General features: G+C 43.7%; 1 protein-coding gene across 50 annotated transcripts in view; it reads left to right on the forward strand.

The window, feature by feature from the left end:
* The window catches only part of LOC139350434 (CUGBP Elav-like family member 2), a 182012-nt gene extending 174147 nt beyond the window's left edge, over window positions 1-7865 (forward strand). For 44 of the 50 annotated variants that reach the window (XM_070991810.1, XM_070991816.1, XM_070991814.1 and 41 more), the window contains one exon: window positions 1127-7865. In XM_070991810.1, coding sequence (XP_070847911.1) covers window positions 1127-1254 — 128 coding nt within the window. In that variant the 3' untranslated portion in view covers window positions 1255-7865. The remainder of the gene's footprint in view (window positions 1-1126) is intronic. The other 6 variants (XM_070991826.1, XM_070991824.1, XM_070991848.1 and 3 more) reach the window with 1 other exon arrangement.
* The last annotated feature ends 9687 nt before the right edge of the window (window positions 7866-17552 follow it).

The raw sequence follows: 17552 nt of genomic DNA on the forward strand, positions 1-17552 counted from the left end.
TGATCTGAGCAGATTCTGTGGTTTTATTGTCTTTTGCTGGATTGTTTTAATTGTTGCAGGACTTCACTTCTTCTGCAGACTCATTGGAAGCATCGCATTTGTTTTCCCGAAAGCTTTATTCGTTATTTTGTTGATGCAACAGCCAGTTCTCTTCCAGGAGTCATTAAAGTCTAATTGTTTCTCATGGTGAACCAGGGCTGTGATTTAATGTAGGTGTAATCCAGATAAATCAGATCTCTAGACACAGAAATGTGGTGAGGGTGCCTCGTGTCGCGCTTCAACATCAGTTTATTAGTGCACCTTCAGTTTCAGACAGTAGCTCCTGTAAATAAACCAACAGAATCTTATTGCTCTCAGCTTGTGTCAGATTTGGAGGGAAATGGGCTGTTTTATGGCACAAAACAAGGAATGAAAATTCATGTTAGACAGGAAACTATGAGGATTATGGGATATCCTGAGATAGAGGCAACCACTCATCTCAGCCATGGTCTCATTATATCATCCATATATCATCCACCATTAGCGGACACAGGCTAGTGAAGACAGCCTGGGTATGATGGCTAGCTAACATGTGCTTGTTGGCTATCTTAGCTAACAGGCTAGCAACATTTATTGTGCTCCTGTCTTGCAGAAAACTTACACAAACTTACGGAAAAAGCTAACTCAGGGTGGACGCTAGCTGGATTCATGACCTCAAAATGTCACAAACTTGGAAGCGTTGATGTATTAGTCCAGAAAATTACCCATAATGTAGCCTAAATTAGCTATCCGTATAGTGTACGTATTTGTAATGGTTCACTTTTTTTATCAAATCATGGTAATATTGCTAATTTTGGATTTTATTAAGATGTTTTTCCACCCAGCTGTTCCGTAAAATATCTGTGATTAGCATCTGTGCTGTGCAACATGTGCTCAGTTTGCAAGCTAACGTAGCTAGCTATCTTGCAAACATAAGCTAGGTCTAGCCGACACTAGCCTACTTTCACTCATGCAGCCCCAAAATTAGACCAGCCAGTGTTAATTAGTTCAACAGTAATTAAATGTTTTATCAGGCTTCCTGTTGCACGTTTGATGCCACGTGGAAAAAGCAGCGTTGTCACGTTCTTCTCCACCTGTCCTCCACCAGGCTTCGTCAGCTACGACAATCCAGTGTCGGCACAGGCAGCCATCCAGGCCATGAACGGCTTCCAGATCGGCATGAAGCGGCTGAAGGTGCAGCTGAAGCGCTCCAAGAACGACAGCAAACCGTACTGATCTTAGCACTAGGGTCTATCTGCTCCCCATGTTAGCACTGCTAGGGTAAGTCCCCCCACAGAAAATGAAAATGAAAAAAAAAAAAACAACAGCAAACCGAGCCACGACCTCTACACAGGGACTGGGGGGGTGGGGGGGGGGGGGGTTGATGGGAGGGAGGGGAGGGATGTGGGAGGGAGGGGGAGACGACCTACAACCACCCTGAGGGAGACACACACGCCTTGTTTTGGTTTTTTTCTTGTTTTTCTTGCTTTTTTTGAAGATTTTTATGTTAGCTTTCAAGTATTATTATTTATTACACTTAATTTTTTTGACACACATGAACGCTTCCATTACCGCCATTACTTTGTGCAATTTTTTTTTTTTTTTTTTTTTTTTTTACAATGGAAGGAAGTAGCTATCCTGGGTAGCTTTTTTAAAACAGACGTTTGTTTATTTGACTTTTTTTCTTTCTCAGTGATTATTTATACATTTTTGAGGACTAGTTACAGTCAGAACCGAGGTAAAGACAAAGGAGCCATGATGATTTTTTTAATTTTTTTTTTCCTCTCTCTCTCTCGTGAACCTGAGGCCTGGCGAAGGGTTCATTTTTTTTTTGACACGCACGCAGATATGCACATTCGACCTTTGACCTCCGCGGTGTTGGTTGCAGGCCGCCGCTGCTTCTCCAAAACCCCTCTATGCCTGCTGGCAACCCGGGAGCAAAGGCTGCAAAACGTTAGTGGCCTCTTTACATTATAGTCAGTGGCGACGTCAGCCTGCCGTACGGTTACAGTCCACCACCACAGAAGAAGAAAAAAAAAACACACGCACTCCAGCTATGTCTTATTATTTATGTGAAAATAAAAAACAGTTTTTTATTTCTCAGAAGATGAAAAAAAAATAATTAGTTACTACTTTTCTGGGTCAGATCACATTGGTCTTTGTTGTGAAAGGGATATTACAGCATGCAGAACATTTTCAAAACAACATCCAGAATTTGATGAAGGCTATAATAATAATTATAATAATAAAAGAGTTTATGGGTTAAGGTGGTAACTGAAAATACTTGATGTTTGTTGAAAGATTTAAAAAATAATTCAAAGTACAGAAAGCCACAGGCCTGTAAATTTTATTTGTAAAAAAAGCAGTTCTATTTTTATACAACATTTTTACTGCCTCAGATGAAAAAAAAGGATTTTATTTATTGCCTATCGTTAAGTTATTGGACTCCTATAAAGTATACAGCATCATTAAAGTAGACCCTCGTGGAGAAGTCTCGTGGAATTGGGTTCTCCGGTGTTTTTCATGTTTTTTCAGTGCAGAAACCACAATCACTACACGCTCCGCCGCCATCGACCCCCGAGCCCCTCCGCCCCCCACCCCCCCGTGTCATCGACTCATCCACGCACACACATTTCTCTGTGCTGTCCATCCACCTCTCTCTCTTTCCGCCGCTCTCCCTCTCTCTCCATCCATCCGTAGTGGGACGACTTCCTCACTTGTCCGATTTCCACCTTCTTCCTCGCGTTTTTCGCTTCGTTTATTTCGAGTGTTTTTCGTTTGTCCGTGGCCCCCCGCCCCCGCCGCCCCCACCCGCCCCCACCCTTCCAAAGATTCAAAATTTAAAAAAAAAAAAAAAAAGTAAGAAATGAAAAGACCCCCCGCCCCCACCTCCCAAAAAATAGGACTATTTTCTCCCAAATGACAGCATCCATCTGGGATCTGATGGATAAAGCTTTGGGTGCTCTCTGTTTTTGTGTGTGTGTGTGTGTGTGTGTGTGTGTGTGTGCGCGTGTGTGTGTGTGTGTGTGTGTGTTGCCTGTTAGTATAGACCTATAACATTATATCATTTAAAAAAAATGACAAAATCAAAGCTAAAAAATTGCCAATGAACTCAGTGCGTGGTGTTGCTGTTCTGCCGGTTTGCATTGTTGTTGTTGCTGTTTGTTGTTGTTTGTTGTTGTTGTTGTTTGTTGTTGTTGTTGTTGTTGTTTCTCCTGATTTTTACAGAAATGCTGTAGTGGTGTGGTGCTCTGGCTCTCTGTGTGTAACTCTCTCCTCTCCCCTGTTTTTTCTTTCCCCCTTTTAGAACAACCCATCTCCATGCCTGTTAGCTCATCGTTTGCCTAGCATGTCTCCGTGGCGCCCCCCCGCCCCCCCTCCCCCAAAAAAACTTTATAAACAAAACGAAAACAAAAATCCCCACCAAAACAAAAAAAGTGTCATCGTCCTCCTCCTCCTCCCCCGTCATTGTTTTTTCTGATGTCTTTTCCGAGCTCACCTGATCATAACCTGGTTCTCCTCCTCCTCCTCTTCCTCCTCCTCCTCCTCCGCCGCCTACTGACCTTTTGAACTTTGAACTTTTAGCTTTTTTGGATTTTTAAGATTTTTTTTTTCTTTCTTTTTGTGTTTTTTTTTTTTGTTTGTTTGTTTTTTTGTGCATGTGACCTCATTTGGATCTGTTTTCCAGGAGGGTTTCAGGGAGGGAGCGAGGCGATACGGGAGGGGCGGGTGAGAAAATGAATCAATGTGAAAAAGATATAAAAGCTGCATTCATATGAAAAACAAAAAAGACTGAGATTTTTAATGAAAACAAATGTCCTTTTTGGAGAAAAAACAACAACCTGTGGCAAAGTGATTTCCATTCTCTATGTTTTCTCGCATTTTTTTGGTTCCTTCCTCTTCTTCTTCTTCTTCTTTCTGTCCGCTTTTCTTTCCTTTTCTTCTTCATTTAAAGTAAACTTGAAAGTTCACCACAGGAATTGGCGCGTCATCTCGCTTCTGGCGCCGTCGCAAACCAGACCGCGGGCCAGAAGCAGCCCGCGCCAGTTTCTCTGAGAAATAAGACTACTTCCAAACAGTTTTGAGTAAAAACTGTCTGATCAATATTAGACTCTCTCAGAGCTCTCCAATGGTTTTTACATTTTTCAGGCAGTGTAAAGTTTTTTGATAAGGCCATTTTAAGTGGCTCTGTTTCTCATTCAAAGTCTATATATAGAACCACTTTTTTCTAGAGTAGTTTAAAGGTAAAAATAAAAAAGACATTTGCCCTGTTTGGGTGGGAGAAATGCTACCTACTTGTGTCACCTTTTGCTGAACTGACTCACAGATAGACAATCCGTGGTTTAAATGCACATGATGAAATGACCTATATTTTCTACTGTTTAAATGTATAGAGGAAAAAAAAATACTAAGATACCTGTAACCTGCGTTAACGTCGGTGCTTCTCGTGAGTTTAGTTGTGGTTTCATCACAAGTCTAACGGTCTTAAATGTTCTCATGTTTTTCAAGAGAAGACTAAAAAATCAGTTTACTTGAACAATAGACAAAGCCTTTCATATTACTATAATAGTTACTTTGTTGGTTTCTCTTTTGTTTTCTTCTTTTTTTTAAGGAGTCCCTGTTTGCTAAATTTCTCGTTGGTTAATTAGCTATATAAAATTCCTAAAAATATATATAAATATAAATATATCTATATATATATAATGTCAGCTTGTGAAGCATCAATGTCATTATTATTTTATTTCTCTCGTGGGAAACAATATTTAGATGTGTTTTGTTGTTCGGCAAAATGTCTTATAAAGAAAAAAAGACAAGATCAGTGGAGTTTAGTGCCAAATCCTGAAGGTACTTCCTGCCTAGCGCGTCAGTGTATTTCTTGTGAAATTATTTGATAACATGGGTATTTTATTATAAGTGTTTTGTATGGATCCCTCATATTTAAAATATAGATTTAAAAAAGAGTTTGTTAACTTGCTATTCTGTGGTCTTGTTGCCTGAAAATGTCATGTTTGCTTTTTTTCTTTGTAAAGATGTAAAAAAAAATAAGTGCCCATGTGTCATATATATATCTATATACACGCACACACACACGCACACACACGCACACACATTCTCGTGCAGACCTCACAGTTTACTTTCTTGTTGTGCATGAGAGCCCCTGAGCGCGAAAGCCTCCACGGCGACCGCTGCCGCCGGCTGGCCAGCGTGCACGCACACACGCACACGCGCGTTAAAACACGATGTTTTCAGCCATTGCACAGCCGTGTTCTTCATCAAAGCCTTACCACCAACCTTTGCACTCCTCTTCTCTCTCTATTAGTATCTCGCGCACACACACATCAGGCTTCAGCGTGTATTGTTCTGATGGCTTTCCTCGCACGCCCAGAAAAAACACGGAGGTGAGAGTCATACGCGAAGCCTTATTTTCTCCAAATCCTCTTATCCCTTTGTCGGCTTCTCGAGTCGCAGACGGCGCCGTTTGTCTCAGACGGCGAGGATCATTACTTTTGCGTATCACCTCAGACGAGCGCGCTGCTTTCATGATGTAAGCACAGGGCAACACTCGCTCATTCACAAACGAGCCTCGATCTTTTGAGGAAAAAGCACACGCCGCCGCCGCCGCCGCCGGACGGTCAGAAGAGAGAGGTGTGACGGTCCGGAGCAGGTTTTTCTACCCGCCGCTGAACTTTTCTTTTGTTTTCCAAGTGGTTGTAAGACTTCTCCATGTGTGAGTCTTGTGGTGTAACGGGCCAAAATCGTGTTTAGATGCCAAAGTGTGTTCCTGACATTCTCATAGTCGAGCCGTTTACATGGCACAGTGTTGTCAGTCTATTCAACTGCCCCCGATACCCCTCCCTGAAAGCCTAGTTTACGCTCTGCAAAAAAAAGGCAGCATTATTTTCTACAGAAGCTCACCAGTCGCCTTAACCAGGGAGCGTCGTACCAGTATTATAAGAGTGGAAGATGTTGTCAGTCAGTCAGTGATGTGTGCCAAGTCCAGGGTCACGTTCGTGTGCAGTTAACCTCCCACCTGTCCAAGTCCGGGATCCGCTCTTCCGCCATTTTCGTCCGCCGGGCCGGAGCAGAGAGGCCGACGTGGCCGTTCGTCCTCGCAGGAGAGGAGAGGAGGAGAGGAGGAAGGACGCCGCCCTCCGTCTCGGTTGTTGTCTCCCAGGCTAACCAGGGTTATTAGAAACAGGGCTGTGTGGAGAGACGTCTTATTGGACTAGCGACAGGGGAAATAAAGCGCTCGTTGGTTGAGAGGAAGGGTCACGTCCGCAGGTCCGCACGGGCGAAACAACAGCCGCGGCCGAGATGAAGGCAATACAGCTTTCATTACCCCGGAAGACCGAACCTAAAACCAAACCTGATCTGATCTCATGGAGGGAGGCGAGCAGACTTTTTCCTAAATGCAGTAAACTCATGAGCAGTGCCACAAACAGCCATAACTACCTGTACGAAAGCTGGACGAGGGGAGTCCCGGTCCAATCAGCGCCGACGGCCCGGTTTTCTGCAGGTTTCACGCCATCGCCACCTCGCCGTCGCACAACTCACACACTCATCGACTCTCGGTGTGACTGAAGACGCGGCGACTGTCCCGCGGGCCGCGTCGTGCATCGCCAAATCTCGCCGAGTCCGCCGCCAAGCTTCTTGTCCTCGTTTCGGCGTCGAAGCACAAGAGGGTCGCAGGCGCAGAGTTCCCGTGGAGCGGCTCGCCTCAGGGGCCGTCATCGCCGATGCTCGTTGTAATCTTTCTATCTCGTCACTGTTCACTTCTCTGTTCTCCTTCTTTCTTAATTATCTTAAGTGCTATTTATCAAACAATGAAATCTGAAAGGAAAAAAAAAATCAAACTTGTCGTTTCTTTGCATTTTGGCTTATGTCAAGTTTTTTGAGGAAGAAATGTTTGTGTGTTCTCTTTCCGTGCCGTAAAAAGAGCTCGTTGTCTGTAGGATTTATCCAGACTTTTCTTTCTCTTCGTTTGTTTTCTGGGTTTGTTTTCTTTCGATGCTCAAAAAGGTTTTCAGTAGTTTCAAAGTTATTGTCTTGAGAGAAGCCAAAGTCAATGCATTTCAGTGGATCCTGTAAGCGTGATGTATGTTTGTTTGACAACACTTCGAAATCTGTCACTGGATGGGGTTTAAAAAGTACAAAAAATGCAGGCTTTCCTATTTCTACAACTGATTGTACTTATGCATTTTGTACCAGTGGAATTTTTTATACTGGAGATTAAAGGATACAACAAAAAAATCTTAGAAAAAAAGCTGTCTGGCCTGGTGGTGTGGCCTGACCCTGACTGGTCCCCGAGTATGATTTCTAGCTGGCATCGAGCAAGTTGGCTTTTGATATAAGATTTTCTAGAAGATCTTTGGCTTTATTTCTTCTTTTTCCTCACCTTGAGTGTTGTTCTTTCTTTCTTTCTTTCTTTCTGCCTTTCTTTCTTACTTTCGTTCTGTTGTTTTGTTTTGTTTTTCCCAAAAACAGAGGGTAGGCGAGTGTCAGATCTTTCATTTCTGCTTTTTAAATAGTTCTAGCGAGTTTGTCTATACAACAGCGGTAAGTTTCATTTGACTTCTGTATTGTGCCGTCTACACGATAAGACAATTATAGAAAAAGAAGGAATAGAAATATTTAGTCACCTTCAGTGGATTAATGTATTAGTTTAATAAAGAGATCAACTAATTAGAACTTTTTTGCTTTTAGCTGTTTAGATTTTTCCGGTTTCTCTGTCCTTCTCTGTGAACTAACTGTGTAGCTGAAGCAGTCAGAATTATTTTTGTAAACGTATGTTCTTGTGTGATGCAGTTTTTGCTTCTGTCTCCTATATTAAACCATTTTTCCTAATACTTGTCTCTCTCTGTGTTGTTATGTTCCAGTGCCTGTCTGATGTTGTACTGTTCCACGACCTCTCCTGCCATTCTCTCCTCTCCTCTTCCCTTCATGGTCTCTCTCGTCCTCTCTTCGCCTCCCCGTCTTCACCTTTTTTTTTACCACATAGTAAAGTTGACTCCATCCCCAGTGACAACTCACTATGCTGTTCTCACTAAACATAGTAAATATACATCAGAGTGTTTGTATGTATATTACTGTGTAGCCCAAGTCTCCGCGTGACAGTCCAGAAATAAGCCGTCACCCAAAAACTGCCAGAAATCCTCCAGATTGAATTTAAACCAGTGAAAACGAACCAGCTGGGTCTATTTTTATTTTTTTATCTTACAGGAATAGTTCGACATTTTTGGAAAATGCGCTTATTCGCATTCAGAGATTTAAAGTTTTAACATTCAGGGGGGTATAATGATCATAAATATGGTTTCATTAGTGTGTAATCACCTGAAATTAGCTCAGAACGAGCTCTTTATATCTATACAGGTAAGGGGCCATGTTTCTACAGTAGCCCGGAACAGACAAACCAAATATTTACTCTAGAAAGCACCTTGTTTTCTACATTTTCCTACATGCTGGGGGGTTCAGTTGGTTGCACTCTGCATCCTCGCCACTAGATGTCACTAAATCCTTCACACTGGACCTTTAAGGCCAAAAAAAGTAGAACGCTTTCGTAAAATATGTTGCCGGTAAAGGTTTGTGATGGAGGGACTGCTGGTACAGCTAGTTGGTAGCATACTGTAGCTGGTGAGCTAACCACCAATAACATGCTAGCCAGCTAGGTGCATGCTAGCCAAAGTCAAACACAATAACTCTCTTACTGTTTTCTCTGAATCGGCCCAGTTAGCTCTCCCAGCTAGCGAGCTTCCTGCAAACACACCTCACTGCAGCAGCGGAGGTGAGATGGAAGCTATTCGTCGCTAAGCTACGTTAGCGTCCTCCACCTGAAGCTCTGCCTTCCCTCAGATGTGCAGATTCACAGCTCAAAGTTTAACAGCAGAGACTCAGTGAGGAAATAACACCACACATTCTTTGTGCTAAGCTAAGCTAATCTAACTGACTGCCGCACAGACACGAGGACGGTCTCATCTAACTCCTGGCAAGAAAGCGAATTAGCATATTTCCCCAAAATGTCGAATTATACCCACAAAGTTCTGCTTTTTTTCCTTCCGTTTGATCAAAAAAGCTTAAATCCAGCTGAGAAACGCTTCAATTCGACGTCTCGCCGCCGCTGTGATAAAAGCTTCACTCTGGAATTGGCTGATTCTTTGAATGAGAGGGCCGACTCTGATCGGGGAACAGCTCCTCATCGGGGATCGGCCCGAGCTGTCCGCTGTCCTGGGCGAGGCCTGTCCTCTGTATGTCCACTTTGTGTCCGATCCACTCCCGTACTGTCTCACCGTCACAACTGCATCCCCAGTAGAGAGGAAAGAGAGGTCAGAGGTCAAAGTGTTCACCTTTCATTCACAGATGCGAAGGATCTGAGGTTGTGGCGTCGGCGCCACGCGTTGAAGGTTACCTCAGAGTCACTGGGATAGAAGAAGTCTTAAAAACGTGGACAGCAGAGGCTGAATGTGTCCACAGATTCCTTCACTTTAAACCAAAGCTGCAACCTGCAACGCTCTAAATTCTTAATCTTTATTACTTCACCCGACAAATATCCACGTTGCTGTGCATTATGTGCTCTCTGGCACATTATGGCATCTTTTGCTTTCATCACTGCACCAGTCCGCGAAGTCTGTTATTAAATATTGATTGTGAGGTTCAGGCGAGGCATACAATAAACTGCCCTCAGCCTGTGGATCCAGCCCATGGATAGATAATATTACACCTCCATTATTGTCGGCGTGTGGCCTCTAATTCCAGAACCTGTCTGCAGCTCGGGCTTTTATTCTTTCCGAGGTGTTTTTCTTCTTTAATTTTTGCTCTTTGGGTTTTACTCCATCTTCTAAAAAGCAAAAGCAGCAGGAAGGGAATGTGTTCGACGACGTGTGTGTTTGCAAGCAATAAATGCTGATTTTACACGCGCATGAATGTCCGCCTGTGGAAAAGGTGAGTTTCTGAAGATGACCCTCCATCAGCTGCCGCCCAGGATGTTCCCAGATTCAAGGTAAGGGTCCACACAGTCTGACACAATCTCCTAAACACACACAGATTTGACAAGAGTGGCTGTTTGAAGGCCGACTTCGCCTCCGTCAACACTTCAGTTCTTTCAATTTCACCATTTTTAAATCCGGGATGTTTCAAGGATTCAGCAAAGTTTGGTTCCCTCAGAGCTGAAAAGCCTTTGGAGCAGCTTTTAGGCCGAGTGACATCACAATGCTGCTTTCCAGACGGGTATTTGCACTCCTGATGGACGCTATCGCCTCGACGACGGACATTTTTCTTAGTGTAATCGCAGAAAATTAACCGTGTCCAGTAACTCTGAGCTGCTACTTTTCCCATTTTGCTGATTTCTCAGAGCTGAAAACCTTAAAAAACACCCGACATGAAGCCTCTCGGTGCTTGAATAACACATGAATAAATCGCACCATCAGAATGAGACTGTTTCTAGTGAGCAGACAGCAGTGATACCGGATCAGTTCACCGAACACAAAGACGTTGTAGTCGGTGACGCTTTTCGAAGTAACTCGGGTCATATTGTGCAGCGGTTTGGATGCAGCTGAAACACATGAACGCGTCACGCAGCTCATCAGCAGGTTATTTGTTAGCAGCTCGTAGCCACACAGCCAGTCTATTATTCAGAGGCAGAGAGAAGACGCGCCGCGGGGTCTGAGGACGCGTCGGCCTTCGATCCGTCGCGTTCCTGACGGAAGGCTGGAAGCTTCCTTCCTGAGAGGAACTCTGGGAGAAGCTGAGAGCAGGAAGTTGGTGGTAGATGGTGGAAAGAGGATGAAAGGAAGTGAACTGTTTGATTAGAGCTAATGAAGTTTAGCTGCGATGCTACGCCAGAGCGCCGAGCAGGAAGCCAGACGTCCCCGATGGCGTTAGAGAGGAGGTCAAAGGTCACCAGAGTTCATACAAAGGTTTTTTTTTTTACAGGATAATATGGTTCAGGAGCGCAATTTCACCTGCTCATGACCACATCAAGGCCACGACAACGACAGAAGACGCCAAGGTCACGAGCAGGACGAGCGTCCGTCACACGAGGACGCATTTCAGCCAGCGTGTTCTCACATTCTCGACCTGATCGGCAGGAACATCCACAGCAGCGCCGGTGAAATGCTGAAATAAAGAGGCATAAAGCGGTTTAACCTCAGGATAGACAGGTCCTGATGGTGTCACCGGCTGCATGGCCTCATGAATGAATCATTCAGGTGATTAGAAACTATTCAGCAACGTCGAAGATGGAGAAGAAGACGTCTTTGTTTTGATTCTGTGTCTTTGAGACAAAGGCAAAGAAAACTGAATTACAGCACGATAACTCCACCATGCAGAGAGTTTAACACAAAAAGCCAAAATTAAATGGAGGAAGCATTATTAGCATTAGCATTAGCATTAGCATTATTCTAAAATAAAAAGTCACATGCGAGCTCCTTCGGCGCTGCGTTCACTGCCCGCGCGTCCGTTTTGTTCTCGTCGAGCTGATCACGTTATCATTAACATCTATTTCAACTTTGAAGGAGGCGACAGCAAAACATTTTTTTTGTTCCACTTTTGAAACTTCTCTTTGAATCCGCCGGAGCAAATAAGACGAGCGAGAGGCTGAAATCCCAAATAAAGGCTCTCTTTGGTATGCAGGTAATTAAATTACAGCGTTGATCAAAGGGAGGCCTGGGAGAGGTTTTGTCTTTTTTGTCTTTTTCACATTTTCCCACCATTTCTTACGCGTTCCTTTGAAGCGCTGAAGTGACTCATTCCCCTTTGTTAGACAGAATATTCAGCGAATCGTTCTGCTTATGCAATGCTTAAGCTTGTTGGCAGAGCGCTGAAGAGGCAGAGGAACATAGAAAACAGCCGCTGGAGGACTTCAGGCGTTGGGCCGCTCGGCTCGATGAGGCGATGCTGCCATCTGGTGCTGACAAAGCAGACGCTGACGCAGAGGCTTCACTGCATCTGATTACTTATTCATTTATTAAAGTAGTTTAAGTTAGTCTTACTGTATTTCTACTTCACTACATTTCACAGAAAGATTTCATCAGCAAATAAAAGTTGATGTTTTCTCACAGCTTAAAGCTTCACAGCTTTCACCAGCTGCAGCGTCGAAGTGATTATAATCCCATTAAATAAAACGGGACTCTCTGCATCACAAGTGCTTTAAATGTGTTTTTGATTTTAACTCTAATGAAATTTTGGATGCAGGAGTTTTACTTGCAGTACTGTGGTTTTACTACTTTGACTTCATTAAACGACCCGAGCTCTTCTTCCACCGCTGCTCGCTTCCTTCTCTCTCCATTTTCAGCTTTTCTACCAAGTTTTGTGCAAATATTATGAAATAATCCCAGAATGTTCGATGCAGGAGTTGAAGCCAAATGAGGTTTTTTGAGTTCTGGTGGAAACAGTTTCAGTTCAGTATTAACTTCATTCAGTTCTGGGCTGCATGTTGGCCTGCAGTGGACATTTACTGTGACACCACCTGCAGCATGACTGACTTATTTACCCAGCACCACCTGTGGCACCACCTGTGGCACCACCTGTGGCACCACTTCACTGTATGTGTACAAAGAGGAGGAAACAGGTGAGTGTCAGGTGAGGCACTGCAAACACTGCAGGTATGTTTGCAGTGCAGACAGCCAGCTCGCCTGCATCCGGTCCGGCTCGTGCTCTGAGTCAAGAACTTCAGACTTACTGCTCAAATCCTGCAAATGTTGCACAAGCACGAACATTTTTACACACACGGCATGAATTACAACAACCCACAGATCTGAAATGTACGATTAGACTCTAACCAGAGGTGGAATGTAACTGACTGCATCTACTCAAGTACTTTACTCGAGTATGTTCACGCTACCTCATACTTTTACTGCACAGTTCAGAGGGAAATATTGTATTTTTCACTCATCTGTCTGACAGCTACTTTGCAGATTTTACACACAAAATATGTCAATGCATCATGTTTTCCAAGTTTATTTACTTTAAAAAATATATCTGACAAATAAGCTCAACCTGCTACAGAAATGCTAAATGCACAGAATGTATTACTAATAATACCACAATAATACAATATATATTTAAAAAACACTCACAGGGGGTCATTTTTTAACATTATGAGTACTTTATATGCATATGTATGTACTTTTACTTCAAATCAAACAGTAGAGTACTTTCACAGTCTGGTATTGATGTTTTACTTTTAAGTATACGCTCTGAATACTTCTTCCACACCAGATTTAAATCAGTGCTTCATTTGTTTTTCTCTATAACATGAAATCTGTGTGTACTTGTACATAACTGCCAGATATAGAAACACTTTTAGAAACGCTGCAGCACGTGACATCAGCCATGTTTTCAGCACGTTCAGACAGCACGCACAGGTAGGTTACCTTCTGCATCACGTGTGAACAGGCCTGTCTGTGAAGTGGCCAGCGTGTTTGACCTCCCGGCCTCCTTCAGGGACCTCTGGGAAATGACACACTTCCCTCACCTTCCTCTCCACGGTGAGCACTCGTAGGTGGAACCGATGTCGAATTTGTTGCAGACAGCAGCGCCGCAATCAGCAGCTTAATAAGCCGTGAAATCAACACTCGCAGCAGGGCGAAGCCAGAATCGTGTCCCTCTCATTGCCCCCTTAACATGGTCACATGATGCATTAGGATAACAAATAGGCCGTAACACCTGACGCTAACAAGGTAAGCGGTGCAGGTCTGCAGCGCTGCCACATCCCGGCCTGTAAAGCATCTTCCATCACCGTCCTCGGATCAGCTGCAGGCTGCGATGCTGCTTCCCCTCTGAGCTGGAAGCCCTCGACACACTGATTCATCAGACCTCACATCCACTGAACCGCTTGTTTGTGCGCGCCACTGTTTGCTCTTCCTCACATCCTGCGTCCTTGACAGCTGACGGACATGTCCAATAAATGAATGCAGCACGCTGCAAATGAATAAATCAATGGCTGACTTGGACTGAGACTGGCATTGTTGGAGAAAGTCGATACTCGGCTCAGCGACGCCGCAGCTGCTAAACCAAACTTAACTCAATTTATGAGCCTTTTTAGAGATGTTTGTCATCTTTGTTCACTTGATTTCTGCGCGTCTGATTGAATCTTTGAGGGCTTTCAGGGCCACAGACACACACAGATGTGTGTCCTGCGCGTAACGTTGAAAGTGGTGGAATTTAAACCAGACTGAAAACAGTTTGTTCACCTTTTAAAGCCAACAGAAGCGTCAAACACGTCCTTCACTGGACTTTACTCCGAGGGAAACTTATTCTACAGCAAACACAGAAGCACAATCTATGCAGTAGATAAACACAAACGTTTGGGCAGATTTCTCTATTTTCAGACTCTGGACATTAAATTTGATGACCAAAATGAATAACTATAACACATACGTTTTCCAAAGGCTACAAATGGAATTGAATCATTATTTTCCCGCCTGAATTGTATTTGTGGCCTTGGAGACGTCTCTTCAGCAGCATTTACTGCACACCTTCATGTTGGGAAAGTAAAAAAAAGTGAATTTAACAGTTAAAAAAATCTGCAAAATGTCACCAAAAACGTCTCACTTCAAGTTTTTTCCAAAGAGTCTTGCATTAAAGGAGCCTCCTGCAGGTTTGTGCTGTGGAGCAGCGTTTAATGAGTTTCTATCATCCACACATGCAGCACACACACACACACACACACACACACACACACACACACACACACACACACACACACACACACACACACACACACACACACACACACACACACGGCTGCTGCTGCTGCTGCTGCTGCTGTTCTGCTGACCGACAGTAGGTGGTGGTGATGTGCAAAGATGCACAGTTGTGTCTCAGCTAAAGGGAGGAAGAAGACTGCAAGCTGGCAGTGCTGGATGCAAACAATTCAGGGTTTAAAATATTCAGAAAGTCAGCTCTGTGAATGTTTCATGAGGAGGGAGTCGAGGTCGTCCGTCGGGCCTCGAGGCGTTTTGAACGATGTCATCACGAACAGGTGAGCAGGTAGAGGAAGCTGTTTGATCCCAGAGGTCAAGCCACATGACCGCTCAAGGCATCAGGTGCGGCTCCAGTCGGCACACTGTGCAGTCAATAACGTGGTCTGGGGGGGGGGGGGGGGGGCCTCCTCTCTATCAACAGTATGCTCTCTAATGTAAACAGAGCGGCCCCCGGCCCGGCCCTCATTATACACTCTGTCTGTGTGCTTCGGGCTCCTGGGGGCCCCCGGAGCCGCCAAAACAGAAGAGAGACACAAAACCACCGACTGAGCCTGAACTCAGCTGCAGAGGAAGTCTGGAGGACGTCAGCAGGACGCTTGGACAGATTTAAGACCTGAAAGACCTTTTTCAGCAGAAATCTGCCAGAGACAGACATGTCCAGACCGTCCCAGCTCTTCCTTTCCTTTCCTTTCCTTTCCTTTCCTTTCCTTTCCTTTCCTTTCCTTTCCTTTCCTTTCCTTTCCTTTCCTTTCCTCTTCTTTGCTTTGTCTCCTGTCCTTTTCTATCCTTTCCTATCTTTTCCTTTCCTTTCCTTTCATATCCTGTTCTGTCCATTCCTTTCCTCTTCTTTCCTATGCTTTCCCTTTCTTTTCTTTTCTTTTCTTTTCTTTTCTTTTCTTTTCTTTTCTTTTCTTTTCTTTTCTTTTCTTTTCTTTTCTTTTCTTTGTTTCCTGTCCTTTCCTATCTTTCCCTGTCCTGTCCTGTCCTTTCCTTTCCTCTTCTTTCCTTTTGTTTGCTTTGTTCCTTTCCTTTCCTTTCCTTTCCTTTCCTTTCCTTTCCTTTCCTTTCCTTTCCTTTCCTTTCCTTTCCTGTTCTGTCCATTCCTTTCCTCTTCTTTCCTATGCTTTCCCTTTCTTTTCTTTTCTTTTCTTTTCTTTTCTTTTCTTTTCTTTTCTTTTCTTTTCTTTTCTTTTCTTTTCTTTGTTTCCTGTCCTTTCCTATCTTTCGCTGTCCTGTCCTTTCCTTTCCTTTCTTTTGCTTGCTTTGTTCCCGTCCTTTCCTTTCCTTTCCTTTCCTTTCCTTTCCTTTCCTTTCCTTTCCTTTCTTAGTTGTGTGCAGGTAACAGGAAGTCACATTTCAGACTTTTCCCGGCCTTTTTTAGTCAGAAACCTGCAGCCCCGTCATGCTCGTCCTCGTCCTTTTCTTCTTCCATTATTTCTGCATGAATGTGTCCTCTCCCCCTGCAGACTCTCGACGTGGAGCTTTTCTGCCTACAGAGGTCAGTGTGAACTTACACACTCGGAGCACCGGCGGCCTCAAACACACGTACATGTTGCGGTGATGTAATACGTCATTTACAAATGAAAGCTGCGGTCACATGACAGATTAGATTACATGTTTATGCTACTGGAGAGCAGATGTATTAAAAGGCAGCTGAATCAGCAAATAAACTGTTGTTTTATGAGAAAATAACTCGTGTAGTGATAACGCGCTCACCGCTGAGGCTAACACGAGACTTTCCAAACACACCCTGCGTTCACAGACATGAAAGTGGAGGCCGTAAAAAGAAGTTACTGAGTTCATCTGAAACGTCGCGTCAGACAGCTGACGTCATGTGAAGCTTTGATTTACATCAGATAGATGGAGGGCAGGTCAAGCCTGAGCGTGCCCGACAGGCTAATTCAGCTTTACTTCCACTTCAGCCTGCAGCTTAGATTTTCTATCACATTTACTGGATTATTTAACTGTTTTTTTTGTTTTAATGTGCTTCTCAGCTTTAGCTCGCATGCAGTTTGATGGCACACATGCTGGATTTAACTGTGACAGCCTTTCAAATGATGAAAACTAACAAAACTATATCCTGGAATATTTTTTTCAGTTGTTATTCTTGCAGGAAAATATGAACATTTAACATTTCCCGCAGGTTAACTGACATTATTATTTGCTTTTTGTTGGAAGATTGAAGGTTTTAGGCCTCGGACGTTGCATGACACTCTGAAAAGTCACGTGAGTTTTGTGATTTTGGGACAGAAAAAAACCTAAAATATATTTCTACATTTGTTTTCAGTCGTTATCTTGGTGAATCTGCAGCTCAGCCACCTTTTTTAGCCCAGATTTGTTAATATAGTTATTTAATCGTGCATTTATTTGATTAATTTTGTGTGTAATTCATCATTAGAGAATATATCCACAAGGCTTACGCTCTTATGAACTTCTGTTGGATATTTGATAGTATTATAGTAGTATTGAAGTGATATGAGTCTTATTTGAGCCTTTTATCAGACTGCTGGAAGCTGAGCCGATGTGTTTGTTCCACATGAATTATTTAATTTACTGAAAGTGATGCATGTTGGAAAAATGCCTAAAAGAACTAAAACTGTGTTTGCTGTTTGTTTAATGGGGATTATAACCGTGGAAGTGTGGTTGGAGTCAGGATCTATATTTCTGTAACTCTAAGCTCAACGAAACGGACATAAAAAGACAAAAAACAAACATTTTTCCGGTCACTTCGTGCGTGAGAGGGACGTCGCAGGCCGGACTGAGCGGCAGCTGCGGCAGCGGCAGCGGCGTCAGCGGCAGCGGCGGCAGCGGCGGCAGCATCCACCCGGTGAGGTC

Source organism: Chaetodon trifascialis, chromosome 22 (genome assembly GCF_039877785.1).
Source record: "Chaetodon trifascialis isolate fChaTrf1 chromosome 22, fChaTrf1.hap1, whole genome shotgun sequence".
NCBI lineage: Eukaryota > Metazoa > Chordata > Actinopteri > Chaetodontiformes > Chaetodontidae > Chaetodon > Chaetodon trifascialis.